General features: G+C 40.6%; 1 protein-coding gene across 1 annotated transcript in view; it reads left to right on the top strand.

Moving 5' to 3' along the window:
* casz1 (castor zinc finger 1) overlaps positions 1 to 13,680 on the top strand; it is a 62,202-nt gene extending 48,522 nt beyond the window's left edge. The window contains 10 exon segments of the mRNA XM_032572305.1: positions 548 to 705; positions 2,059 to 2,181; positions 2,276 to 2,596; positions 2,834 to 3,032; positions 4,065 to 4,236; positions 6,849 to 6,997; positions 7,480 to 7,689; positions 7,691 to 7,730; positions 10,432 to 10,613; positions 10,615 to 13,680. Coding sequence (XP_032428196.1) covers positions 548 to 705; positions 2,059 to 2,181; positions 2,276 to 2,596; positions 2,834 to 3,032; positions 4,065 to 4,236; positions 6,849 to 6,997; positions 7,480 to 7,689; positions 7,691 to 7,730; positions 10,432 to 10,613; positions 10,615 to 11,688 — 2,628 coding nt within the window. The 3' untranslated portion in view covers positions 11,689 to 13,680.
* The last annotated feature ends 14,102 nt before the right edge of the window (positions 13,681 to 27,782 follow it).

The raw sequence follows: 27,782 nt of genomic DNA, 5'->3' as shown, positions 1-27,782 counted from the left end.
TTAGCTATAAATCTTATCTGACTGATATAAATGCGCTGGGTGGTTTCCATCACCTTGATGATGTAATGGCAGATTAGTCTCACTTTTTTTTCTTCCTCTTCTCTCAACAACTGATCAAGACCTCCTCCCTCTTACTGTATGCTTCCCTTCCTCAAACACTCGTCTTCTAAATCTTCTTCTCAGACAGCTTAACTTCAGGCTTACAGTCAGTAAATACAAACAGCGGAGTTGGAGTTGTCTAACAGCTCCACTGTTGTTGTGTCAGACTTCTGGGGTTTTGATTCGAACCACCACATCACATGAAAAGGTTAACATATGCCCCCGGGGAACACTTAGCAAATACGCCTGGCCCGAACTCAAGCAGGCAAGAAACAAAAAAAAAGCCTGCCTGTTTGTAATCCTGGCTGCTCTCTTTAGCTTTGCCAAATTTCGGGTGTATTTGTCGGCTCGTTTTCATGCTCTCGCTAACATATGCGAGCGCTGCGCTCGCGGATGCTCTGCCAAAACGAGGCGGCTGGCAGCTCATTTGCCCTGTGTGTTTCTGTAGATGTCCCAGGTGAACCCTGCCCTCTTCAATGCCATGAACCTGAAAACTGAGCTGGAGGGAGGCCAGGTCCACGACACCTCTGAGGCAGCTCAGTACCTGCACAGAGTGCTGAAGAGGCCAGAAAACACCACTGAGATCTGGAAGACATACCTCCGCAGGTAAAGCAAACAAAAAAACACTTTCTGCACTGCGAAAAAAAGTATTTGCATCCTCACAGAGTCAATACAAGTAGTTTTAAAAATGTCTGTTGTGAAGAGAAAAAAAGCTATCCAACACGACTGGCCCTATGAGAGAAGCAATTGCCTGTTACACCTAAAAACTGGTTGTGCCACTCTTTATAGCGTCAACTGCCATTGACTGGTTTTGTTGACTGCAAATGAGTCTTTTGCGGCACTGCAGAGGAGTTTGGGCCTCTCTTCTTCACAGAATCAATTCAGTCACAATTGGTATTTTCTGTAGCATTTAGGTCACATTACAGCATTTCAGGTGGGTTTATGACATTTACTACGCCACTCCAAAACATTTATTTTAGTTTTGTTGACCCATTCATAGCTTTGGATCAGTGTCCAGCTTTATAACCCATTGTGTACCTGTGTACCATCAGATGATGGTGTTTTTAGTTGTTTACTGGCAAATGTGGAGTGCCTTTGTTATTTTAGTTGGTTTCGTTTTTGACCTCATGGATAAGATTTTGATGTACTCTTGGAGTAATTTTGGTTGGCTTGCTATTGCTGAGAAGGTTGACCTATGATCAATGTTTTCTCAGTCTGGTTCGCTGGACTTTCAAATGACTAACTATAACTATAATTCTATAACTCTTTCCAGACTGATAGATATTTCTGAATTTGTTCTTATATCTACTTAGATCCTAGTATGATGTGTTGTATTTTCGTGTCTTGTTGTCTACTTTATGCTGTCAGGAAAGTGGTATTAAGTTCTTTCTTGAATCTTAAGATGAGGCAGTATTTAATCATCATTGTTGTTGGGGAAGCTGAAATCAGATTTCATAAAAATGTGGTTAATCACACTTAATTCATGATCTAACAAAGGGGTGTGATTTTTTTGTAGTTTTTCACTAAGCTAAGTTGGTTCAGATAGATTTTCCCTGTTGATGAGTAAAACCATCATTTAAAAACAATTTTTTTGTTTGCTCGTATCTTTGTCTTGTATTAAAATCAGTTTGATGATCCAAAACATTGAAAAGTAACATAAAAACGAAAACAGCTGAAATTTGTAAGTCGGAATATATATATTAATAGCCCAGAATGACATTTGAAAATGACTGTAAACTGTTTAGGGCATTTATCACTGTACATGACGTAAAGATTTATATACCAGGAAACCCCCCACAGGCGTAAAGAATCCAATCTTGCAGGAATTTGTTTTGGCTTACTGTATGACAAAACTGAAAGTCTTTACTGAAACTGTTATGAGAAGCTGAACGAGTCGTCATCTTTGTTGGGAAAGCAGTACATTTACACGTCTTTTTTTTTTTATTCTCCAATACAAAGGTTTGACACAGATGACTTCTGTGAGGCACAGTGTGACTTTCTCCATAAGGTGCACTTTCACTGCCTGGTAGAGGACTGTGGGGCCCTCTTCAGCACTGTGGACGGTGCCATAAAACATGCTAAGTGAGTGTCACACCGCTTCTTGTTTGGAAAATACGGCGCTTTGCTTTGTTGATCAGTATAAAAAAACGGAGGCTGCCTCCATCCTCTCTTTCAGCTTCCACCTTCGAGCCACCTTGAAAGTAAAGCCAGAGTCTCCGTTCAGTGATGGTAAAGAACCCGGTGAAGCAGCCCCGCTGCAACCCGTCGCGCCCGTGTCTATAGCCAGCAATCCCTCCATGGACTTGGCAAACCTCACGTCCTCTGGTGGCTACAGCTCTCCTCCTCCATCACTGCTGGCCTGGAAGCAGCTGACCGGCAGCATCCCTCAGATGCCGGCCTCGATGCCCAACCTCCCTGCAAACTCGCCTCTGGCCACCACCTCCCTGGAGAACGCCAAGCCCCAAGTCAAACCTGGTTTTCTGCAATTTCAGGAAAAGTATGTAGCTTATTCTACAATACCTTGCAAAAGCTTTTATACCACTTGAACTTTGTAATGTGATATTGTTGTTAGCATGCCACAATTACAAAACTACTTGGATTTGGGCATCCACATAAATGAACAAGCAAGACGAGGAGATAAACTTTCTCCTTCTCTTGAAGTGTCCCTGTTATCTCTTTAGAATTTGATTTTAAGCCAGTAACCTACATAATCATAGCTCTTTTTCTTCTGCAGTGATCCCTGTTTGGCTACTGACTGCAAATACTCAAACAAGTTCCACTTCCACTGCTTGTTTGGGAACTGTAAGTATGTGTGCAAGACCTCCGGAAAGGCGGAGTCCCACTGTCTGGACCACATCAACCCGAACAACAACCTGGTCAACGTCCGCGATCAGTTCTCCTACTATTCCCTGCAGTGTCTCTGTCCCAACCAGGTGAGTGCAGCTGGTTCTCAGGAGTGGGATCACTGGCTGTCATCTCTTGGAGGTTTCTAAGCATGAAGTATGCTATCTATTAGACCAGTATTTGAGCTTATTTGACTCAAGGCTTTCACAACCACTGCTCCCCGTCTTCCATCTCCGCTGAGAAAGACAGTCGACTCACCCCAGTAATGCCTGTTTATATGTCAATGATGTCATTTTGACTGCCGCATTCTCCTCTCAGAAAAGGCCAATTTAGCTGATATTACCCAATAAATCATTGTCACTTGCACAGTAAACAAGGCTGTCTGGAATAGGGCAAAAATCAGGGGAATGCTTGGCAAATCAAACCTAAATGGCATCCCCCCTGCCTGCTCTCATGAGCCAGTATTTCGAAAACCGTTTAAATGAATTCATTAATGTGTCGAAAATCACCCGTCTCACTGAAAGTCCCTCCCGTCACCCCCCTTCTCCTCCTTCTGCTCCCCGTCCGCCTCCTTTTAGCCTCCCATCTCCTGAACTGAGCAGATCTTATTTGGCCTGGTCCTCTGGGATGTGGGCCTCAGAAACAGATGGTGGTGCAGACACAAATGGGGGAAGCTTTTGACAAGCTTAAAAAAATAACCAACAACAAAATAATTGTACCTCCAAATAACCAGAAAATAGAAGATGATGCACAATAGGTGCGTTGAATCCAGTCTGTCAAGTTTTTGGGAGAGTATAGGAAAGTTAGAAATTTGATTTGAGTGTTTTTTTGATCTGGATAAGTCTGACAAGAAAAAAAGTTGAAAATAAGGGACAATATCTGTTTAAATGTTTTAGCAATATTTTCTCTCTTCCCTTCTTGCTTGTTGTTCTTTGTTTCTTTCTGTCTTTCTTTTGTTCAATCTGGTTTTAGCAGGGGTTTTTTACGGTGAACTTTTATGTATTCTAAAACAGGCTAAGAAGATTTCTATTTAACTTTTGGCCTGACAAGTCTGGAATTTTTACATGAAAAATGCTTTGCGGTAGAAGAGCCTAATTTTTCTTCTTCTGTCTCGGCTGCAGCACTGCGAATTCAGGATGAGGGGCCACTATCACTGTCTGAGGCCAGGCTGCTTCTTCGTCACCAACATCACCACCAAGCTACCATGGCACATCAAGAAGCATGAGAAGGCAGAGCGCCGCGCCGCCAACGGCTTCAAGTACTTCACTAAGAGGGAGGAGTGTGGGAGGCTGGGTAAGAGCGAACATCCCTCTCATCCTCCATATGTAAGAAAACTTTTGAGCGGCTTTTGATTCGAGGATTAAAAGGAGTTACGCAGAGAGAGAGATGTACATTGATTTCTACTGGCTGTTGCAAGAGGATATTCTGTGTTTACAAAGGGAGAGAGCCCGGTGTTGGCAAACACAGCGTCGTGCTTTGTGAGGGTGGTTTAAAAGGGCACGAAACAAGGGCCCGCTTCGCAGATTTTGTCACCACGTTTTTGCATATTCACAATGCCGACCTCGAGTCCCAGAGGAAGTCTTGCCTGCGCAACTATATGAGCAATAATGTCAAAGAGGGCAATCACATCCAGGTTGTTTTCCTCTTTTCTTCTGCCGGCGTCAGAAATGAGCAATTAGGTTTGTGTTTGTTAATTATCTGGCTTGTCTGGTTGAGCCTGTTTGTGTTGCCTCTCAGCCGCCGCTGCCATCGCACAGAAAATGAATTAAAAGTGATCTGTTTTTCTTTTTTCTACTTCTTTTTTTTTCCTTTCTTTCTTTTTGTCAGGCGGTTACACAAGCTTTTCACAAACAAAGCAAACAAAACCGGGCCCTAAACAGCTGTTTTTTGTCCCCAGTCTGATCTGCCAACTGCATTGTTCAGGCTGGCGGGGGGAGAAAAAGAAAAAAAAAAAAAAAAACGGCAGAAAGGATTACCATCGCCGGCGCTCTAGTCATAAAGAATTGATGGGTTGCCAGTATCCATGGCAGCAACATTAAACTGAACACCGCTGATGATGTTACCTGGTTTCTGTCTCACAAAAGGGCCTCTGTGTCACGGGGGTTACTGTTATTTGCTCAACTTTGCGTGTCTGAAACCGGCGCGTGTGTGCAGGAGCTATTTGATGACAGAGGCATGTTTTTCTCTTAAACCTGGTGCCATGGTTACTGACATGCTAGCACCTGCCCAGCATGTTACTCTTTCAATTATTTCTGCCTGCTTTTATATAATGGTATTTGATTAACAGGCACAAAAACGGAACAATCATTTAATTTGAAATCATAAAGCAATTAGAGCTAGACTAGTTTTAAAACAAGAGGAAAGAGCAGAAGACTGTGAAGCAGACAGCAGAAACAATTCAGAACAAAAGGAGAAACGACAACGGAGATACTTTGAGAAATGAATTTAATATGGTAATAATCGTATATTTACTTTGGTTTGGAGGGATGTGTGTGCATTATTGGCCCACAGAAAATGAGAATTTATTTATGTAAATTCCTAATTGAATAAAGCATGTCAGTGTAATAAAAGAGCTCCACAGGTTTAGTGCACAGAAGCCTTGACTTGCTCAGTGTGACACCAGTGATCTAATATTCCTCCTACATGTACACTCCGAAACACTTTGAAACCCAATCCCTCTTTTGTTGGAGCCATATCATGAAATTAAAAAAAGGAAAGGAAAAAAAAGACTAAAAATATTTCTCTTTGCGTTTAATCTAATCAGAACGCCCTCATGTTGGTAATGTGGCCTTTAGCGCTCTAGTTACTTTCAGATGCCTCGCTACGCCTCGAAGACAAATTAATCTGCACATAGAGAGTTTAAAGGGATAGCTCTAAATTTTTCAAACCTGCTATCATTTAATATCTGCTGGAGATAACTCTCTTGACATCTCCCTTTAGATTAAATACAGATTACTCAGTCTCAGAGACTAAAGCTAATGGCTAGCTCAAAACGAACCAAGACCAAAGCAGACTTCTTATGTTTTATGATTACTCCAGTCTCACAAACATTGTTGGATTTTACCCCACTGGTATTTTATGACTTCTGAACTGTCGTTGGAGGCTACTTAGACAGAAGTAAAAGATTATTTGCATGGGAAATGGAGATAGGAAGTGATGCATCACCAATGGTCACTTTGTGTGGATCCTGTATTGACAACGGATCATGTAAAGCTTCCTTTCAGATTAACTGTCTTAAATAAATATTAGAGCGAAACAAAAAGCAAATTAAATATGCTTTAGCAGTTGTTTCACATATGGCATAATTAGTCAAAGACAAATTAAGAGTTTGTTTGCGTTTTCTGTAAAAGGTAAGTTCTGAGTTTGAGTGTAAGTATTGATCTGGTTAGTTGGCTAAAGCTAATGGCTAATCTTGCTAGGGCCTAGACCAAACCTGACATGTCATTTACTGTCCTAAAGAAAACTACGCTGACATAAATCTTACAGCAAACACTATGTCATAAATCTTTAAATCGTCATCATGTTTGCATTGGGCGTTTATTTGAACAGAAGCAGATGATTATACAGGAAAAAGTGGTAGGAGGAGGTGCGCCATAAATGATCTTCCTGTATGGAACACAAGAACGTTTTCCTTTAGAGTAACTGTCAGAGATAAAACTAAAGTACTGGTAAAGCAAATATATATATATATATATATATTTTTTTTTTTCTTTAAATGTATATTTCTTTACATTTTTGGTTGAGATTGGAATTGCTTTAATACCATCAAAGTCTGCTTTGTTCTTTGTCCATCTCGGACTAGCCGTGAGCAGCAGCAATCGTAACAGGCTTTACAGCTAAGCTATTAACTGCTTACAACAATTCAACAGAACCTTTTAACAGTAAAGCTGCTTTATTTTCTCCAGGTTGCAAATACAACCAGGTCAACAGCCATTTCCACTGCATCCGAGAGGGTTGCCAGTTCTCCTTCTTGCTCAAGCACCAGATGACCTCGCACGCACGCAAACACATGAGAAGGATGCTGGGAAAGAACTTCGATAGAGTCCCTTCCCAGGTACGAAACACTACCAAGAGGAAGACATTCAAACCCAGTCTTCATCAAGATTTTTCTGTTTGTGTGTGCGCATGACTTGCATCGGGTTTCCTTTTCTATGAGTCAGATTCAGGGAAAGATGTGGTGTTCTGCGAGAAAACAAGATAAATTTCTCATTTCCAGTCATACCAGTCAATGACAAACCCTTAATGACTGTTTTTTACTGAAATTTCCACACATAGTGATGCACAGGGCTGTCACACCTTTCCATCAGAGCACAGGATGTACTTTAAGCTCATTTAAGCATGTAGATTTTCTTGTTCTGTTTGTTTATTTTTTTTTCTTTTTTGTTCTGCTGCTTTCAAAAGACAAGAACATATTCTTTCAAAAAAACGTCTTAAGAAATACTTGATTGTTTGCCAACTGCATTATGACTCATAAAGCCTGTCTCGAATCTTTCTGTACAGTTATGATAACTTTTTATGTTGTTTGTTTTTCGTCAGGTGATGTCGCTCGGCCACAGGGCGGACGAGATGCAACACGCTTCTGGTTTGATGTCCGGGCCCATGGCATCTCAGGCGGGCATCACCTCCGGCTTCTCCTCCTCCGTCATGGATGACACCGATGACTACCTGGAGTATATGGGAGGAGGAGGCGGAGGAGGAGGCAGCCCCTTGGGCCTCTCCTCCGAGTCCTCCAACCAGGACCGGAGCTTGCACCAGCACACCTGTGGGCAACGACAGCTCTCCAGCAGGTGAGGGGACGGTGAATTCAAAAAAGCCAACTCACACATTCGGCCTCACTCACGTTAATCTCAGCCATTTGTTACTCATATGTGTGATGATTCAGTAGTTTGGCTTACAATCAATAGACGCGAGTCATAACAACTCCTGAGGTTGATGACATCGCAGCGTTCTTTTGTCCTGATTCGTTGACGAGACGTTCGGCGTTTTGCTTTGTCATCGTCATAAAACATCCATTCTGTACATCAGTGGTTATTGATCTGAGTGTACTTTATCACATTTTCTTCTGGCCTGACATCATCCCGTCAGCTTTAGCACTTGTAAGTTTGCTGAACTATGTGAAGTGTATCTTTTTATTCTTCTCTTGTTTGCGCTAAATCTTAAGCCTGGCTACGATTCTCGCATTTCTACATGCGTTGCCGTTACGATCCACGACTCTCATCATTGTTGTTTTGGCTGGTGTTTGGGTTACTTGTCTTTGAATGGGCCTCATTTTGTATCATTCTCTTATCTTTTATCTTTCTCCTTTTTTTACCTCCCATCCCTCTGTGTGTGTGTCTGTATGTGTGTGTGATGTGGCCCCTTGTTTTGGTGTACTTGTTTTTCCCCTCTCGCCTGTCCTTCACCCCCTTCTGGTCAACCTGTCTCTCCAGGACAAGGCTACCCCAACACCTCTTCTGCTCCCACCACCCCTGCTGACACTAGTGCCACCCAAAACGCGCCTCCTTCCTCCCCTCCTCCACCGCCTCCTCTTCCTCCACCACCTCTTCCTCCCTCCGCTCCTCAGCCTGGCCTCCATGCCCAGGCCCCGTCTCTCCCTCCCGCTCTTCTCCGACCTCCTCTGCCCTCGCTCCCATATCTCCTCTCTCCATCCTGTCTGTCATACTCTCTGCTCAGCGCCTCTCTGGGAGCCACTCGGAGTGTTGTCATGCCAACCAACACACCGGCTTTCAGCCCCATCATTGCCACTCCGTCTCCAGTTAAAAATGACGTCCCTATAGTACAGGATGCTGCAGGTACTTATCCAAACCAACACTGCAGCTGTCACTCTCATTCACTGAGCCCTATGCAGAGTTTTAACAGTTTATTTATTTCTTTTATTTTTTTTCTTATCAGAATCAGTGAAAGGTTTATGTACACTCACCATCAGCATGCATGTTATTTTAATTTTAGGCCTCTAATGATGTGATTGAACTGTTTAGCTTCAACTTTTTTTGAAAACACAAATTTGGTCCACAGGTTTGATTTTTTTATTTAATTTTATTTATTTTTTTGTGGAATTTCTCTAATCCCAACAGAGTCATAATTATACATCCAGGTTAAAATGTGTGAATATATACCCACAGTGTTTGGATAAATGTGCTTTAAGTTGTTGAAAACCTTCACATTCTGTAGCCATCAACAAGCTGGTCTATTTATTCCAAAATCAGCTTTAAAGTTCGTTTGGGATCATCTTGATATTGGACCACCAAACCGTCTCTCCTGAGGTTAATCTGAAGATTTCCGAAGAAATCCCTGGTTGTGAAATAGTCATGATGCTGCCACCACCATGCTTGATAGTTGGTTCAGTTGCCTAAAAGCTCAGTTTTTGCCTCCCCAAATCAAAATACCTTTATGCACAAGGGATTTGCTTGAAATGTCAGGTGTTTATTTTGGATCCGCCTGACCTCATTCCATCATGACACAAAACTTGCTTTAGTATGGAGAAGGACGCTGGTGCTCCAGCCGTTTCCATTTCATACTAGGTTGAACATTGTGGGTTCGTTGGTTTTTCCTGAACATCCTAACCAGTTCGATTGAGATGGTTGAAACTTGGATAGAATTGGACTGTTCTAACAGAAATAAAATCTGAAATCTACATTAAAACTGGTTTTGGAAAGACAAAATCAGGCTTCTGGGGGAGCCCACCGACCTGAAATCGCTATAAAATCGCATACAATCTTTTGATGCCTGATTGATGAAAACCAACCAATTTACGTAACCAATTTTGCTAAGCAGAGTAGTGTTTGTGGCATCATCACTTCCTGAATAAAATACATTTTGTTACAAAAATATAAAAGCACAGAATCATTAATACATTTATTCCCATGGTTAGTATATCGAAACTTCTCACCAGCGCTCTATTATGCAGCAACAGGATAAACATGCATGCTTGCTCTAATGACACATCGGTGTGTGCTTTTACTTTTGCACCAAGAGACAGAGCAGTAAATTTGGCACCTGTTCCACGAAGCCTGGGCCTTGTTTAGTCTCCATTAACAAGGCTGCATCAGCAGCTTCTTATTTTAATCACGCCTCAAGTTTTATCGAGGCCCACTGTTTCCTGTCGTGCAGAACAGGGATCGCATCATTAGCAGTGACCCCAGGGTGCCGCAAAAGGTGGGTGCCCCTCATAAAACAACACATAGATAAGAGAGTTGGTTAGGACTCTCCGCTCCCTCTTTTGTTTGGGGGCTGGAGACACTCTGTAAAAGTGTCATGTTCCACAGTCAATCTATCATCCTTTCCCCACTCCTTTAATCATTCTGGGAGTTAGGAAAGGGAAAAGAAAAAAAAACGGCTTTGTGCGCTTACTCAGCTGTGAGCCGCTTTTGGCTGGGGAGAGTTCAACATCAGAGTTTTAACCCAGACAGTAATTTGCTTGTAGTTTGTGGGTTTTACTTTGTGAGCCAAACTGATTACTCTTTAATGCACTCGCTTCTTTCTCTGCAGGCAACACCATCTCCATTCCCACGGCCACCGGCGCCAAGAAGCGCTTCTGGATCATTGAGGACATGTCTCCGTTCGGCAAACGTCGCAAGACCCCGTCGTCTCGGAAGATGCTGGACGAGGGGATGATGCTGGAGGGCTTCCGGCGCTACGACCTGTATGAGAACTGCAAGGACTCGAGCTGTCCAGTTTTCCCTGAAGGTGACCCACTACCACTGCACGCGCGAGAACTGCGGCTACAAGTTCTGTGGCCGCACCCACATGTACAAGCACGCGCAGCACCACGACCGCGTGGACAACCTGGTGCTGGACGACTTCAAGCGCTTCAAGTCCTCGCTCAGCTGCAACTTCCCCGACTGCCAGTTCTCGGGCAACAGCACCCACTTCCACTGCCTGCGCTGTGGCTTCCGCTGCACCGACAGCACCAAGGTGACGGCCCACCGCAAGCACCACGGCAAGCAAGACGTGATCAGCGCTGCTGGCTTCTGCCAGTTCAGCTCCAGCGCCGACTGTGAAGTTCCCGACTGCAAATATAAGCTCAAGTGCTCGCACTTCCACTGCACCTTCCCTGAGTGCAAGCACACGGTGGTGGGGATGTCCCAGATGGATTCCCACAAGAGGAAGCACGAAAAGCAGGAGCGGGGCGAGCTACCGTCCGTGTCGCCCAAGCAGGAGGGGATGCACCACCTTGTCGGGAGCATGGCGCCGGTCGCTCCCACCTCCCTGGGCGTGTCCACGTCCTCGCCCGTCACCCTCCACAGCTTGTCCCACAACATCAACAGCAGCGTCCCCTCCATGATCTACCAGCCGGGGGGCCTCGCCTCCGACTACAACCACTCTTACCCGCCGTCCTCCATCAGCCTAGACAGCTCCCTCAACCTGAGCACCAACACCAGCAGCTCCCTTTTCTTCCTGAAGAACGCCGCCGGTCTGGGCCTCAGCGACTCGCTAGATCTCAGCAAGAAGTTGCACCTCGATGTGGCGCGGCCGGCGCACATCGCCAAGTCCCAGCTGGACGACACGGGGACGTCTGGAGAAGCCGAGGACGACCTGTCTCCGGATGAGGAGGTGCGCGCCGAGGAGGAGGACGAGGACGAGGAAGAGGAGGAGGAGGAGGAAGAAGAAGAAGAGGATGACCTCAACACTGACTCGAACGACGACTCAGCGCAGGAGCCTGACTGGCGACAAGGACAACGGCGAGGGCTTCGGTGCTTCCGTAAACCACACTCATACTTCCCAGTTGGAAAAGCAAGATGCTGACCCATAAAACAATCAAACCCAGAGGGGACAGTAGGAACTGCAGAAACATTCTGTGTACCACCAATAAACAGAAAGTGGCCTCATTCATCACGCTCAAAAACAACAACAACAGCAGCGGCGCCGGTGTGACGGAAAACGACGGGCCCACCGAAACGATTCATCGAGATGTTTACAAAACGACCAACATTATGAATTCAATTATGCATTAAAGAAAAAACGAGACAGAGACACACAGATTTTGGGCAGCCGTGTAAAGCATTTTACTACACATCAGTCTTTTTTGTGTGCGTGCATGTTTGACTTTAATTTATTTTTATTTCTTTCACATTTTTTGTGTGTGAAAAAAAAAAAACACTTTAGAAAAACAAAAACAAATCTCTCTATATAACTATATATGTAGGTGTGTGCGTGCGTGTGGATGCGTGTGCGTGTACGAATGATGATTATTGAGAAAAAGGAAAATTTCTGGCGACATGAACTGCAAAGAAAAAGGGATGTGAATCACTAAGAGGAGCAGGATGTGTTTCATAATTTGATCTTTAGTTCTGTATTATTATTATCATTATTGTTATTATTAATTATTGTTATTAGACACTGAGAGAAAGGAGCTACTTGTTCCCTTCTTTTTGGTATACTTTGTTCTCACATGGGATTGACCGACAGTCGGGTCTATCTCAGCCTCAACAGTTCTCCCTCCCTGAAATCCGCTAAAAGAAAAAGCCCAGTGCAAGCATACTTTCTAACCCGGCCCACCACCCCCAGTGGAGGAATCAAGTTTTGTGCGTGAATAGTGCACTTTTATATTAGCTGACCACGAAGAAAACGGTGATGACAGATAACTCATGAGTATGTTTAACAATGTTTTTGTTAACATTTGCATCTTTTGCATCAAAAAATGTGTATTTTTTTTGTTTGTTTGTTTTTGAGATCATATTGACGTTCGAGCAAGGCAGGGTGGTCGTGATGTTCAGTTTCGGGGGAGAGGGGTCGGATGCAGCCACAGAGGAAGCATCAGGGAAGTGTGTTATATGTTGAAAATGTACAGACCGCAAAAAATGTCCAGATGGCATTTGTTTTTTCTTTTTTCTTTTTTTTCCATTCACTATGGCTGTGGTTGAGCTCCTGTTGTAATGCTTTTATTTAATATTTATGTGTTCTTCCAAATGAGAAAAAAATTTTAGGGTGTTATTGCACTTTTTAGGTTCATTTTTACCTTCTGAAACAGGAAAAATAAAAATAAATTAAGAATGATATATATCATTTAACAGGGAATTTGCTTTAAAGATGTTTTAGTTCACTTTTTTTTTTTGCTTTTATGCACAAATAGATGTTAGTGTGACAACAAACTGTTGTTCTGTGGTTTATTTAAAAACTTGTTTTTATTTTTTGCTTCTTCTGTGATTGGACGGTTTGAAATTATATATAAAAAAGGAACTGTGTCGCGCCAAAAAATAAATAAAGAAAAGAAAAAGGCGCCTTCTGATATGAAACACTAAGATGAACTGTGATTTTTAAAGAATTCATAAAATGCTTCGCTTATTGTAGCGCTAAATTATAAATCTGTCAGAACCTTGCTTTGGGTTTTTTTTTATTGAGCAAACATGTACGACTGAGGAGTGGACACACTGAATTATCTCCTGAGCTTGGCATTGGAAATAAATGATCATGATATAGGGAATAATAATAATGTGTGTAAGTGATATTCCTCCAGATATTGTTTTGAGAAGAAAAAAAAGGGAAAAAAAAAAGGTTGTACAGTATTTTCCTCTGTAAAAAAATACCTATATATGAACAAAATGCTCTTTGATGAACGGGTTCCTTTAAAGAAGAAAATCCCTAAAAAGGAGAAATGACTAATAAAAAAAGGTTAAAGATTCAAATAGCCTCATTATAGTTTGCTTGTGTGAGTCAGCTTTTTATGTTTTCATTCTTCTTTCTATTTTCCAAACTCTGCCAGAAGCTCAAAACTCAAATACACTGATCTGAATTAATTCCCTGGTGTTTCCTGTTTATTTTATTTACTTCTACTCTTATTAGTTTGAAATTCTCAGTTTGTCTCCACTTTGCCCATCTTCGCTCACAGACTGAACTGTCTCCTGGGACGTTGTTGCAAAGCGGGAGCCGCCATTTGTTTTGTTTGCTCATCAATTACCAACATAACTTGGATCCCGTGTGTGCAGGCATGTGGGCGTGTGCGTGTGTGGGTGTGTGTGTGTGTGCGGAGGAGTAAAATGTTGAGAAAAAAATAAAGAAACTGTGATTATTATGACAGCGAACATGTAGTGCTTGACAATGATCCAGCCTGAGGACACTATGGAGGGGGAAAGTGCAGGAGGAGGAGATTTATTTGACAGGGATTGGAACTACAGACCTGTGGTTCTGTGCTCCATTTCAGACCAGCATTCTGAGCACCAGTTGCAAATATTTTCTGTATTGTCGAAACCCAACTGGAGGATTTTTCTCACTTAATTTAAAGACATCAATTGAGAACTGAAGAAGAAAACAACAAGAATAGGGGGAAAAAATCAGGGCTTCTCCACTTCAGAACCTTTTGCTTCCCAAAAGTATTTACACCCCTTGAACATTTTTTGTTTTTCATTGTATAACCACAACTTGTTTCAATTGGATTTCGTGTGATAGATTAACACAAAATAGCTCATCAAGGTGAAGCTGAATTAGAAATGTTCTTTTAGATTAGTTTACAAATAAAAATTTGAAAAGTGTAACATACTATTTAGCTTTGTAAAATGCCCCATAAAAGCTCCCAATTGGTAAACAGAGTCAACTTGTGTACAAATGAATCTTAGCACAGAAGTTACTGTAGTGGGAAGGCCTGAGGGATTCATGAGAGAACAAACCAAGAAACGGGTCAGGGAGGAAGCTCTGCTCATCTGAGCACCGTTTTATCCTTCACTTGAAATTAGAAAGGATATGGCATAAATGCAAACGTATTGATCCCACACTGGATGCACAAAGAGAGGATTAATTAGAGAAGCAACAGACAAGTCCATGGTAACTGGATGAGCTGCAGAGATCGACAGCTCAGGTTAGGGAATCTATAGTTAACTTTGAGTCAAGTGTCTTTTTCAGTCTGGCTTTCACTGAAGACTACTAAAAGGAAAGGCAGGTTAGAAAGGAAGACATAAGAAAAAGGTCCTTTGGTCAAATGGGACCAAGCTGGAACTTACATACTCAAAATGTGGAGAACTCTCCGTCCCCACAGTGAAACATGATAGAGATGGTTAGAGTATCATGGTGTACTATTAGAATGGACTAGTCAAAGTCCTGAGGTAGATTCCAGTTTGGACTCAGCAGCATTCATCTTGCTGAGTAAATGTGTTAATCTGTCACATAAGAGCCACATAAAATACATTTGCTTCTGGTTGTTACGTGACACAATAGAAAACCGTTTACAGGGCATAAATACTTTAAAGACACCGGCTCTCTGCAGCGCAGTGTTATCAGGGTGCATTTTGTTTTATTATTTTTTATCTGGTTGATTTTTTTCTTCTTCTCCTTTTGGCCCTGAGGCGTGTGCTGAGTTCCCCTCCCGCTCCCTCATGTCATCCAGAGGCCAGTGTGCTGGCTGTCTCTGTCGCCTCGTCTACAGCTGTTCCTGTCCTTACTTCTTCTTTTCCTTCTGATGTTTTTTATTAAAAAAAAGAGAAATAGCTGCAAAAAAAAAAAAAGAAAAAGGGGGAAAAAAAGGCGGGTAAAGGCATCGCCATCTGTCAGCCAGCTGGCATCCTGTATATAAATAAAAAGGAATAAACATTAAAATCAAAACCAGACAGAAATGACCTCCAAAACCTGCATAGGCTGCTGCTGAAATGATCATTTTACTGCTTTAATTAACAGATTAAAAGGATGGTGTAAAAAAGGCGATGAAGAAATAAACAGGCCTGTTTCGAGTGCTGCAGAGCTTTCACAAGACAGCCGCAGTTTCATTTCACATTTTGTAAAACTTATTGCACTTTTAGATTCAAGGCCATCTGGTGTTGGCATTCAGTTTGGCTAGATTTATTGAAGTTTTTATATATGTATATATAGTTTTAAAAAATCTACAATGAAGTTTGTTGTTTTTTTTGTTTTTTTCTTAAATACAGGTTGAACTTTTCTCTTCTGCTCTACTTTCACTTTCCCTCTACTTGCATTATTTCCACTTGAGTACGGTGCTGTTAATCTCCGTTGTGCTATATTTTTGTTTTTATTTCATTTCTGCATGTCCGATTTGAAGATGCGCTTTTACTCCCCGAAATAAAAACAAGCTGAATACCTTTAGGCATGTTTTCAATCGCTGATGTGTTTTAAAAGGGAAACTTCTGCTTTTTAACGAAAAAAAAAAACCCACCCTGATAGTAAACTAGTAGAAGTTGCACATGTCGTGAGTGCCAACTGTGCGTGGAGGCTGTTGCCTGACACGCAGTTGGTTGATGTGCCAGGAACAGGTTGGGTGAGCGTGTGAGCAACGTGGAGAGGCAACAGTTGAGGCCCGGGAACATCCAACGACAGGTGTGTGCTGCATATGTGGTCACATGATGCCTATAAGGCAGATTAGGGCTCAAACAGATGAAGCGCTGCTTAATGGCAGCTTTTATTAAGTTCACAAAGCGGGGAGGGAGGCGGGGAGGAGGGAGAGGAACAGAGGAAAAGCAGGTGGCCGGGCCTGTGCTCTCCTTGATGAAGACAGATATTGTTGAGCACAGCCTGAAGAGGGTGGCCGCTGTGGAAGGATTTATGGAGATTTGCGGGCCCTGGACCCACCGCCTGCCTGTTCCTGAGTCCCGCAGTAATAGACCCGAGAGCGGGAAGAGCTCAGTAGAGGAAAAATGACCGCAGACTGCGAGCAGAAAGGATGAGGAGAAAGCTCTAAGAGTTGCCGAGCTGGTCGCTCTCTGAATGAAATAAAAAACATAACAGGAGCAAGTGTTCAAAAATACGGACTGGTTAAATGGTAACATACAGGACAGTATTGTCTTTGGATGTAAGGAAATTACTACTATAAGATGAAGTAGACCATTTTAAACAATATTTAAATATGTTAGGAAAACCAACACTTTTAAAAATAAATAAATGATAAGAATTGATATTAATTTCATATTTTATTTCTGCACAACACTATAAGGTATTTATAATCTGACCTGCTTTGAAATACATTTTATTATGTAGATATGTAAATATATGTAGTTACTATAATTCACAGAAATCTGAAATGAATGAGTTTACCTGATACTTTTTAAATTAGGGTTACATCAAGTTCATTAATTACTGTAAGGTTTACTGAAATGCTTCTTCTGACATATTCAGTCCCTCAGTCTAACTTTTTATTGTATTTCATCTGGGATGAAAAGAGAGAACAAGAGCCAAACAGAGTCCAGTGACAATATGGATGGAATAAAATGTTATTCATAGAGTAAGTTTATGCAAATACTGACAGACAAAATAATCAAACTCATTAAATTGTAACTTATAAATGGCGAGTGATTATTTTAAAAATAAATAAAACAATTTTACTATCTAGTAAATGAGGAACTGATAAAACCAAACTCTGCTTGTCTGGTGAGGAAACTCTTGGAAAAGAAATATGTGGATTTATTATAAAGACACTAAAAACCTTAATAAAGAAATAAAGCAACACTTTAATTATTTTTATTGAATCTGGTTTAATTAAAGTCTAGTTCATGGTAAAATTGTTAATGATTACAGTTAAACTAAGTAATAAAATATAAGCAAATAAATAATTATGAACTCTGACCAAGGGTCAAACTGAAACAATCCACTCACAGTGTTCTTCATCTCTGAAGGTTTGATGAATCTCTTTTAACTGGTATTGATGACATGAACTGAAAAATGCATGATTTAAGCAACTAAAGAAATTGATCATTTTAAGTTCTTACAGTTAATTTCTGCACTTTTTCTGACACAGCAGTATGTTTCGCAGTTAAGGCTCTGATTAAATTTAGTTATTTGAATTGGAGATGGAGACCAGAAGCAGAATTAAAGCTTAGAGAATAATATTTTATTTAGTCAAAAAGCTCTTTGTTGTTAGAATCTGATGGCGGTTCATGAATGCATGATTCATAAGGCAGCTGGTTATAAATTCAGCCTGATGAAGACAAAAGGGTTGAATTACTCACAGTTAGAGTAATTCAGCACATGAAGAGCTGGTCCTTCAGTCAGTCCTCAGCTATGCCTCAAAGAGGTTCTGTAGTTAGCAGCACTAGCTACCCCACCTGATGCAGACAGACAGTACTGAGTCACTACAGTTTGGAGAAACGGATAAGATCTCACAGACCGTCAAGCCAACTGCAAGTCACATCAGAGTTTCTTCTGAATGGGATTTCAATCATGGGAATTTAATTTTATTTACCTTTGTACCTATGTTTCTTAAAAAAATGAAACAAAACAAAAAAAACAGCATGTAGAAGTAAATAGTAATCAATGGTAACGTACTCTAAAAAATGTATTCTGTGTTTAACTACTTATTAAGGTGTACGAACATATTAGGTAATATCACGATCTTAACTAGTAACTGTTCACCACAGATGACTGCGTTTAACATGGCTGACTTAAGGAGGCCCAATCAACTGCAACGTTTTAGTAGCTATAATACTATTTGAACTAATTTCCATGGCATCTGCCTCCAAATGTTACAGTCATTTCCAGATAGTTTTTGGCTTTTTACATTTTTCATATTTCACTCGAGTGTGTTTACGCATTAACTAAAAATACAGAAAAACCAAATTGGATACAAACAAATCTGCATGTTTTTAAACTACAGACAACTTCATACATTCAACCCAAAATTATATTATATTATATTATATTATATTATATTATATTATATTATATTATATTATATTATATTATATTATATTATATTATGGCTTACAGAATTGAGGTAGGACTCCCAACACGTCAGGGTAAATATTGATGGATAAGCCTCGCTGCTGCAGAAGTTGTCTGTTAACAGAATGCTAATATCAGTGGAACGTTGAGTGGAAGAAAGAAGAATAGCATAAAAGCATTTTTTTTATTAGAACTTATATACATTTATTTTAGAATGGCCCTCCCATAGCCTGAATTAATTTATCCTTTTAACAATAATACTCCTTTTACATGCTTTTATAATCCTCTGGAAGGTGCCTGCGTCAATTCATATGACAAACGAACTATTTGCCAGGAATTTGAATAATTTTGGGCTGAACTACCCAAAATTATAAAATGGTGAAATCTTTTTTAAGAGAGCTTGACAGCTGTCTGATTTAGACAGTGTGATGCTGCAGCTGATGTTTGAATCACTTGGTGTGATAATGCCCAACATTTTTTATGCCTAAAATGTAATGCCATCCGGTTTGGTCTCTGAAAACAAGAGAGCCATTTTGTATTACGAGTCCAACTCATAATATCTTTGTTGTCGATGCACCCCACAGGTGTGGAGCGTCCAGAGTATTGCTTATATATAACATGTCTGCCCCGCTCATTTTACTGCTTCATTGGACCATTTATAGTTCAAGATTTTGGATGAGATCTATGCCTCCCATCTCTCTCTGCGCTCTGCCCCTGTCAGACCTCTCTTTAAATCCCCTGCCCTTTTGCAATAGATGTTCATTTATCTATTTTTGCATGTGTATGAGCTTATTTTGGAAAGACCTCAGTCACACTGCAAAAAAATAAAAAATAAAAAAACAGAAGGGGTGGGGAGGCTGTGAGAAAAAAGGAGCTTTGCCATTGGTAGCAGCTGTTGCTGCTGAGACACCTCGGAGGAAATGGAGAATTGGACGCACACTCATCCAATTTACCATTAACAAGACCTTATTGGATGCAGGCCCCTCCGAAACATGTGGCTTTGCCTTATGTGGCTCTGCTCCTACATATGCGCTGCTGTTCCTCTTGAATACGTGTGACAGAGGTCTGCGATATTACTGGCATCTGAGATCTGGAATCAAAGAGGAACAGGCAACAGAAAAAAAGGTAATTCAAAAGAACAGTATAGTCTCTGTGACAGTCTACAAAAAAAAGTTGTGTTTAAAACTTTAAGAATAACATGGATTTCCACATATATGGAAAAAAAAATGGCTGCAAAAGGAAAGTCTGACATGCAATATGAGGCTGTTTCAAACATCAAACGCTCAATCTGGCCCACAAAACATACGATTTCCGGGAATTTTATAGTTTCCACATTTATGCATAGCCACATTAAGGGAGCAAGGTTTTGGTTGAGCTTTTTTTTTTTTTTTTTTACAAGAACTGACTACAAGTTCTTTCCACTTTTTTTCCTCTTACAAATATGTCATCTTTTAAAGATATTGTGAAACTGTGAAACAGTACAATACCTGCATGTATTTTCTCTGGTCTGGCAAAAGATGTTTTTTCTACATTCCAATTTTTTTCTCTGTTCCATAAACACATCACATTCTTCAGAGAGCAGTGTATATCTGGAAGGAATCTTTACCTTTCAACACATTTTCAGAAAAGACACATAGATAACAACCCTGGTTGTTCTCACAGTTTTTGCCAGAATGTTCAGTTGATGAAAACAAACAGTACTTCTGTTTTTTTACCTCCAAAAACCAGAGAAACTGGATTGAGCTCCGGGCCCCATGCACACATACACACAGAGCTGAACAAAGCAGCCGGAAACTGCTGATCTGATCATTGTGGTGATGACTCACAACATTTTTATTGTTTTTCTTTGAAAAGCTTCAATCGTTTTTTGTTTTTATGTCCACACAATGATGTCAGGGTTTATTACAGGGCAGAATTTATCGTTTATTTTTTAAATTCAAATCCAGGAGGCTTTAGTGAACATACAGTGCCTTCACTATTCACACCCTCTAGACTTTTTCACATTTTGTCACATTAGAGCCATTTGGATGATAAGAAAATTGCTCATGGTTTTTTTTAAATAAAAATCTGGAAAGTTGGTATTCAGTCTCTTTTAATCTGATACTAGTCAATAAAATCCGGCGCATCAGACATTTGTGTCACAATAAACAATGTCTGCCCTTGTTTAATTTGATGTCAAATATTATGTTGTACCGCCTTTCATTGCAATGACTCTTTCTCTCTACTTGCTTTTTACAAGCTACAATTTTGGCTAATTTTTCTTAGCAAAAATAGCACAAACTAAGTCAGATTGTACTGGACATCAGATGAAGAGTATCAGCTTTTGTTCAATTGGAATGTGGTGTGGACTTTGACTCTGCCTATTATAACTTTGAACCATGCATTGATCTGAATTGTCCCATTGTAGCTGTACAGCTATCAACACTGGCCTCGACCTGCCCAAAGCCCTTGACACAGTAGGATCATGAGCTACTGTTAAACAAATTAACATTTCCTTAACCCTTCCACAGTCCTAGCAGTGCCGCTTTGGAGGACCACGGCAAATGTCACGGTCAGACAGCGGGGGGTTTGAACAGTCATACTGTCAGTTTCAAAAACAACACCCAAAAAATCTTCATAAAAGTACACACAGGACCAGTGTGACCCTGTGATGTGCGCACAGTTCATGTAGAAACCACAGCGGTCCAAATAACCTTGGTCTTAAGAACCCCATTTCTTAAGACCAAGGAAGGGTTACATATAAACATGTAATATTGGATAAATCATACCTTAGTGACAGGCAACAGTATGCAATGGTTAAAATGTGACATCTCCTTTAAAAACATGTAATATGAGTGTGTCACAGGACTCAATGTTGCTGCTGCTTTTTTCCTTTTACATCAAATAAATTTGTGTGTAATGCAAATATGATTATGTACACTGATGATACTGTAATATATTATTATCATAATGGAGAAGAAGTTGTTCAGACGAAATGCAGGTTTCCATCTGAAGCGTGAATCGCGATACAATGGATGTTATTGGTAAACACCCAGTTGTCATGTTCCCAAAAACAAACAGAATCCCAGTGGAAAGATTAGCTCTGAGGCTCCTTTTAAACAGCGTGTGAAAAATGAGCCTCCTGTCTACCCGGTTACATAAATGTTTACTGAGAAATACCAAACATTGTGTTCTATTTGTTTTACTTTGCTTGTGGTTTGACTATTACTGTAGATTAGTCATCACCAGAGTTAAACAGAGCCCTGCAGGGAGAACAAACACCAAGCAGCAGGCTGCAACCAGGAAGACGTGTATGAAACGGTTGATCCGTGCTGGCCCGTAGCCACGTGGCTCATTACATTTCAAGTAGTTTGCTGCAGAATTGGACCAGAGGTCTTCAAAGTTGAGTGGAGGACCATTTAATCACTCCCTAAGTGTGATCCAAAATGAAAGAGCTTAAGGCAAAAAGTCAGATGGGCCATCTCTCTCTGTTTGTGTGTGTCAGTAGCCAGAATGATTTTTTTTTTTTTGCGCTTCAGCTGAGCACAGAAACCAAGGCCTGCCGCCGCCGCCTCTGCTTCTGCTGCCTTCTTGGCAAACAGAGAACTTCTTAAGCACTAAGCTGTAAATTTGCTTAATTTGACATGAGTCCGAGGGGAACAGGATCATTTTCTTTCAGGGGGAAAAAAGCCTGGCATATTGGCTGACAATAAGCTGAAATGGTCCAACATGGTGTTTCTGCCGCGTGACGACGGCTCGAACACAGAGCAAGACGGCGTTCAAGAGAGCCGTAAAACCGTTTGAATCTGGCACCGGCGCCCTGGTGACTCATTTTTATGTTAATGACAAGAAAGCCTCTCAGCTGTAATTTCATAAAGAAAAAAAAACTGACGACAAAGCGACTCGGAGTGGTTCATCTGCTTGCAGACACGAGGACATAAGGAATTTAGAGAGCGCGTGTACGCACCGGGATTAAACTGCTCCAGCAGCTTCCTCTGTTTCTTGTGAAAAGCCTCAGTCTGTTTCTCAAAATACTGTAAAATATATGGTTGCAAAAAGTTCCAAATGTTTCTCTGTTTATGTTTTGTTTTTGAACGGTCAAAAATGAAGTTCAATCGAAAAGCACCAGGTTTTGGTTACAGAAGTTGAAGCAAAACAGAAAGTATTTGCTGTTACATGGGCGTCATTAAATAAACTGTGGGGAAAACCTGAATCTCAAGCAGGAACCTGAGATAAAAGGAAACAGTTTGCTTTGAAAGGACAATAGGGGCTTTAGTAAATGACATGGAGGTCACTCCTTACAGTTGAAACCAGTCACATACACTGTATAAATAAAAACATGACCTTTGTTTTCTTGCTTTCTTACATTCAATCAGACCAAACTTTTCCAGTATTTGGACAATTGGGAGTAGTACAATTACATGTACTATGTGTTAAATGTCAGAATAATTTCACAGCTTTATTTCTTTAAATTCAGAAGTTTGCATAAATAAAAGGGTTTGTTTGTGTTATTATAATCGTTAGCTTGTGCATTTTATATAAAAATATTTATTTTAAAGTAAACTGCACTTTACCAGGTACTACAGCATTTTTGCTCTCTTTCATCATTTCGCTTAGCTCTTAAAGTTGTACACAGCCAGTTAAAAGGAGACTGAGATGAAAAAAGGTAAAAAAAAAAAAAAAGAAAAAAGTAATGTGCTAAGTTTAACAAAAATTGGGGAAAAAAGCAGCAATAATTCGGGTGAATTAGTGTGCACTCTATTAAACTATCTAGTTTGTTAAAGAGCAGTTTTCCCTGCTGCGAGTCTTTCGTCATCCCATATCTTGACTGGATAATGTCTATCCACTCTACTTGCAAAAGTTCTCCAAATCTGTCTAATTGTGAGAAAATCTGTTCTCCAAAGTCCCTTTTGTTGATGTAAGCCAGGCTGGTCTGATCATTTCAGAAACTGTACTTGGACTTTGATGCACAACCGTCTCTCAGCAAATCTGAGAGATGGTCTCCATTTGTCTCCAAGAGAAAAAAAATGTAAAACTTCATCAGAGTCCATCCCTCCATCCCTTTGTATGAAGAAAAGTGGAGAACAAGGGGACTGGTTTTTGCTGGGCTAGTGGTCTACTGTATATATACATCTAAAAGCATTAAAAAATTTTTTTTTTAATCATGTTTATTCAAAGTTAATAAGTGTCATTGTTAAAAGTCCAAAGAGCCACTTTGGTTCAGGTTGCAGATGCTTGGTCTAAGTGAAACTCGCTGACAACCTAAAGGTTCATAAAACAACGTTTGCACAGACCTACTCTGACAAGCAGCAAAAAACTACCCTCATTTTCTCCATACTGCAGTTATTCAGATGGTTCTCCGCTAGGCGAGATACTGACTTCACATCCTCTCCACAGAACCCCACTTAGAAAATTCACTTCCAGCATATAAATCACAAACACTGCAGTATGTAAAACAGGACGTCTTGTCACTTTTCTAGGACCTAAAAATATATGAAGTAGGAAAAAGTTCACAAGTTCCTTGTGGCCGGTCACCAAATCAAAGCATATAGCATATAAATGCATCACAGTCCGATTTATTTCTGCTGGATGACTTTTGGATATTGCGAGGCTCAGATCAACTTGACGACAGCCTTTAAAAAGACTCGTTTCAGTATCACAGCTGTGACCTTCATAAACCAGAGCGGGGCAACAGGTGGCCATCATGTGTGCGCTAATCTTCCACATTATGGTTGTTGATAACAGACACTGCACACCAGCGCTCAGTTAAAACTCAGTAATTTAATATGGAATACATCAGCAGTGTGATATTTGTAGCATGGAAGAAGCAAAGGTTGGGGAGATTCTGCTGCTGCTAATAATAGTAAAAGTCTATCATTCACGTTGGGTTTCTGTTACCAGAAGAATTCAGAGTACCGCAGACCCTCCAAAACAAGACATCAGGGCGTCCACCGGGGGAAATTTAGGGATTACTTTTTTTTTTATTTCGCTTGCTCTCCTCTTTCCACGAGCGTGAAAACAGTGATTGTATTTCGCCATGACAATCCCGTGCCAATTTGGAAGGACAAGGTCAAATGGGCAGTCTTTCAGGCTTTTTATAAAGGCCGTCTTTCAATGCACATCAGTGCCGGATGGTTGGAAATGTGTGTTTAGACAGCTGGAGGCTACAAAAGAAGAGAGCAACAGGGCCTGTCAGGTGATTTATAAAACAATCAATACCATAAAAAACACACAGTATTCATTCACACTTTTGGAAAAACACTGTACCAAACACAAGATTATACTGAGCAAAGTCATTTCAGTTTCACACAGAGCAGGGAGAAAGCTGTCATTCTCTTACATTTTTCTTATTTTGTCGTGATTGAATGTTTCAGATCTTAGATTTTGACGTCCAAAATAATCAGAGTAAACACAAAAATAAGTTCTCAAGTGATTTTTTTTTTTTTATTAAGGCAAAATGTACCTATCCAAATCAATCTGGTGCTATGAGAAAAATTAATTTCCCCCTAAAAATAATAACTAATTGTGCTTCTCTTGTGCACAAAAAATGCAATAATGTGTTAGCAATGAGTCTTTTACATCGCTGTGGAGAAATTTTCTGATTCGTCTTTACACAAAAGTTCTAATTCAGCCACATGTAAGGTTTTTTGACCTGTTTAAGGTCATCCTGTAACATCAAAAGCATTGATGTATGTTTTAAAGATTACAGATGCTAGTGAGTTTGAGCTAAAGGTTACAGCCTGATGGTCAGATGTTCCACTTTTTTTGCGCCTCTAACGATTCTGTTGAACAACATGCTGTAAGTATGACACAGCAGCCATACCATCACAGCACCAGCTCTATATTTAAGTCTTTTTGAAATGGTCCTTTAGCTTTATGCCAGAAATAACAAAACACACACTTTCTGAAGAGCTCCACATTTGTCTTGTCAGTCCTGGGAAGTCTTCCCACTGTGTCATGTTTTTTTTTTTTTTCTCAACTAGTGGATAATGGCTCTTACTGTGGTTCACTTGAGTCTAAAAGTCTTAGAAATTCTCTTTGAAATCCTCTCCAGACTGGTCCTTGTCAATGACTTTGCTTCTGAGCTCTTCTTGAATTTCTTTAAACTAATGCTGTCTGGCAGAAATCATGCCTGGGTGTGACTCCTCAAACGGAACCAAAAAGTGTGGTTAGTTACAGTTAATCCGTGATTTAACAACGATTTTGTCTGCACCTGAATTATTTTTTTCTAATGTTAGCATTTGTTTGATGAGTTGAAACAAGCTTTGCAAAAAAAAAAAAAAAAAAAAAAAAACTTACTACAAACCTAAAGCTGGACGTCGCCTTATGTTTTCTTCCTCCCTACCTATCCAGCACCTTCCTGCCTGTTACCAAGATGCTTTAGGTGCTTCCACAGTCGGGGCCTGTGATTAGTGTAATTTAAACAAACGTCAGAAGGCAGCACACCTGTTGCCCCCTGCATCGCCTGCAGGAGCAAACCCTCAGCAGGCTGACAGGCCTTTGCTGAGATAATCCAATCTGAGCACCAGCGTAAAACGAGGGGGTTCTGCAACCTCAATCTCCTCGTGTTCTCATGTCCATCCCCCTCATCCTCATTGTTCGACCGTTCATAAATATTAGCCAGTCAGGTTCCCCCACTTATACACCTTCCTCTGCCTGCAAATAAAATGAGCCCAGATTTTGTTCAAGTTCAAGAAGAGACTCTGCAAAGAAGCCAGTGAAGATCCAGACACGGGCCACGCTGGGCGGGTTAGGAGGGGTGTGTGTGTGTGTGCGTGTGATCCCACTTGATTGTTGAGAGTTTATATCAGCAGTGATGACAAAGTGCTTTATGACTTGGCAGTGTTCGCTTTCCCTGCAGTTGAAGCCTTACACGGTCAAACCCCCTCCTCCGGTGACCTTGACTTGTCAAATGTTCTCATTTTCACCCAGAAGGAGCCCCGGTGCTCAGCAGCCACTCAGTTGGTGAAACGCTGCTTTTAGAGAAGAGCGTTACGATGTGATCTGCGCACACAAACACCACCAGGGAGATTGCTGAGGAAACTGGGATGTGGCACAAAAAAAGGAAACAAACAAACAAATCAAAAAAACACTTCTTGCCTTCAATCTACTTGTATAGGTTTGTTTATCATCAAAAATGAGAAGTGCTCTTAATACAGAAGCATCTGGTCTCCATTTATATTCCAAACACTGGGGTTTACTGGAATAAAAAACTGCAATTCTTGTAAAAACATGAGGATTTACACTGTAGCAGCAACAGAGTAATGAATACCTTTAATCCACAAATTCTCTAGTGTGACCAATTGCAGCAATTAAAGTGAGGAATAGGATGCAGCTCTCCAAGACGTCTGCAAAGCTAGGACCCAGAAGGTGGAGGAGAAAAAGCTTTAGTTTTCTGCAGCCAAATTCAATCAGATTTTGCTTTTAAAGCTCTTTTTAAAAAGAGCTATACAATACAACAATAATGAAGATAATGGTAAAAAATAAAAAAGAGAATAGAAGCCAAAAATACTAAAATAAAACTAATTTAAGACAAAATGGAATAGACAACCATGAAATCATCACTTAAAAGGCACCAAATGTAGTGAATAAATGAATCTTGAAAAATCTTTCATTCTTCGTGTCTAACGTTTAACAAGATGTCCTTCCCCAACTCAGTCCTCTCTGAAGGACTCAAACTCAGGAGGAGCTGATTAGCAGGTCTGAGAGGCCAGAAATATGTATAAGGGTGCAAAGGCTCAGAGATTTATGTTGGGTCAAGACTTTTAAAAATGAAGAATAAATAAAGTAACTTTAAAACAGACTCTAAAACCGATCGGGAAAAGCAGAACAAAGTTGAAAAGTTTTTTTAGAAGTTCGAGATTAAGCGTTTCTATTACAAACTGGATATTTATGATAGTTTCTACACTTTATTGATAATTACAAGATCCATATAGACACCTCACTTCTGAACAAATTGCTACATATAACATACAGCATAGATGGAGAAACATACATATCACAGGGGCATCGTGTGGCGCAGCGGTTAGAGCAGGCGCCTCATACGGAGAGGCTACATTACATATATGTGGAAGTCCCAAGTTCAACTCCTTTCCTCAGTTCCTTTGCAGCATGTCTTCCCCCACTTCTCTCAACCTCCTTCTGTCGGATTACTGTCAAATAAGAGGCACTAGTGCCAGAACAACAACAACAAAAAAAACAAATCTAAAAAACCCCCACCACATTATATAAAATTATTGCAAGATAAATAAACTTAAAAGAATTCT

This window comes from Xiphophorus hellerii, chromosome 1 (assembly GCF_003331165.1).
Source record: "Xiphophorus hellerii strain 12219 chromosome 1, Xiphophorus_hellerii-4.1, whole genome shotgun sequence".
Lineage (NCBI taxonomy): Eukaryota > Metazoa > Chordata > Actinopteri > Cyprinodontiformes > Poeciliidae > Xiphophorus > Xiphophorus hellerii.
The sequence above is the reverse complement of the archived record's forward strand: the minus strand, read 5'-3'. Positions and strand labels throughout refer to the sequence as shown.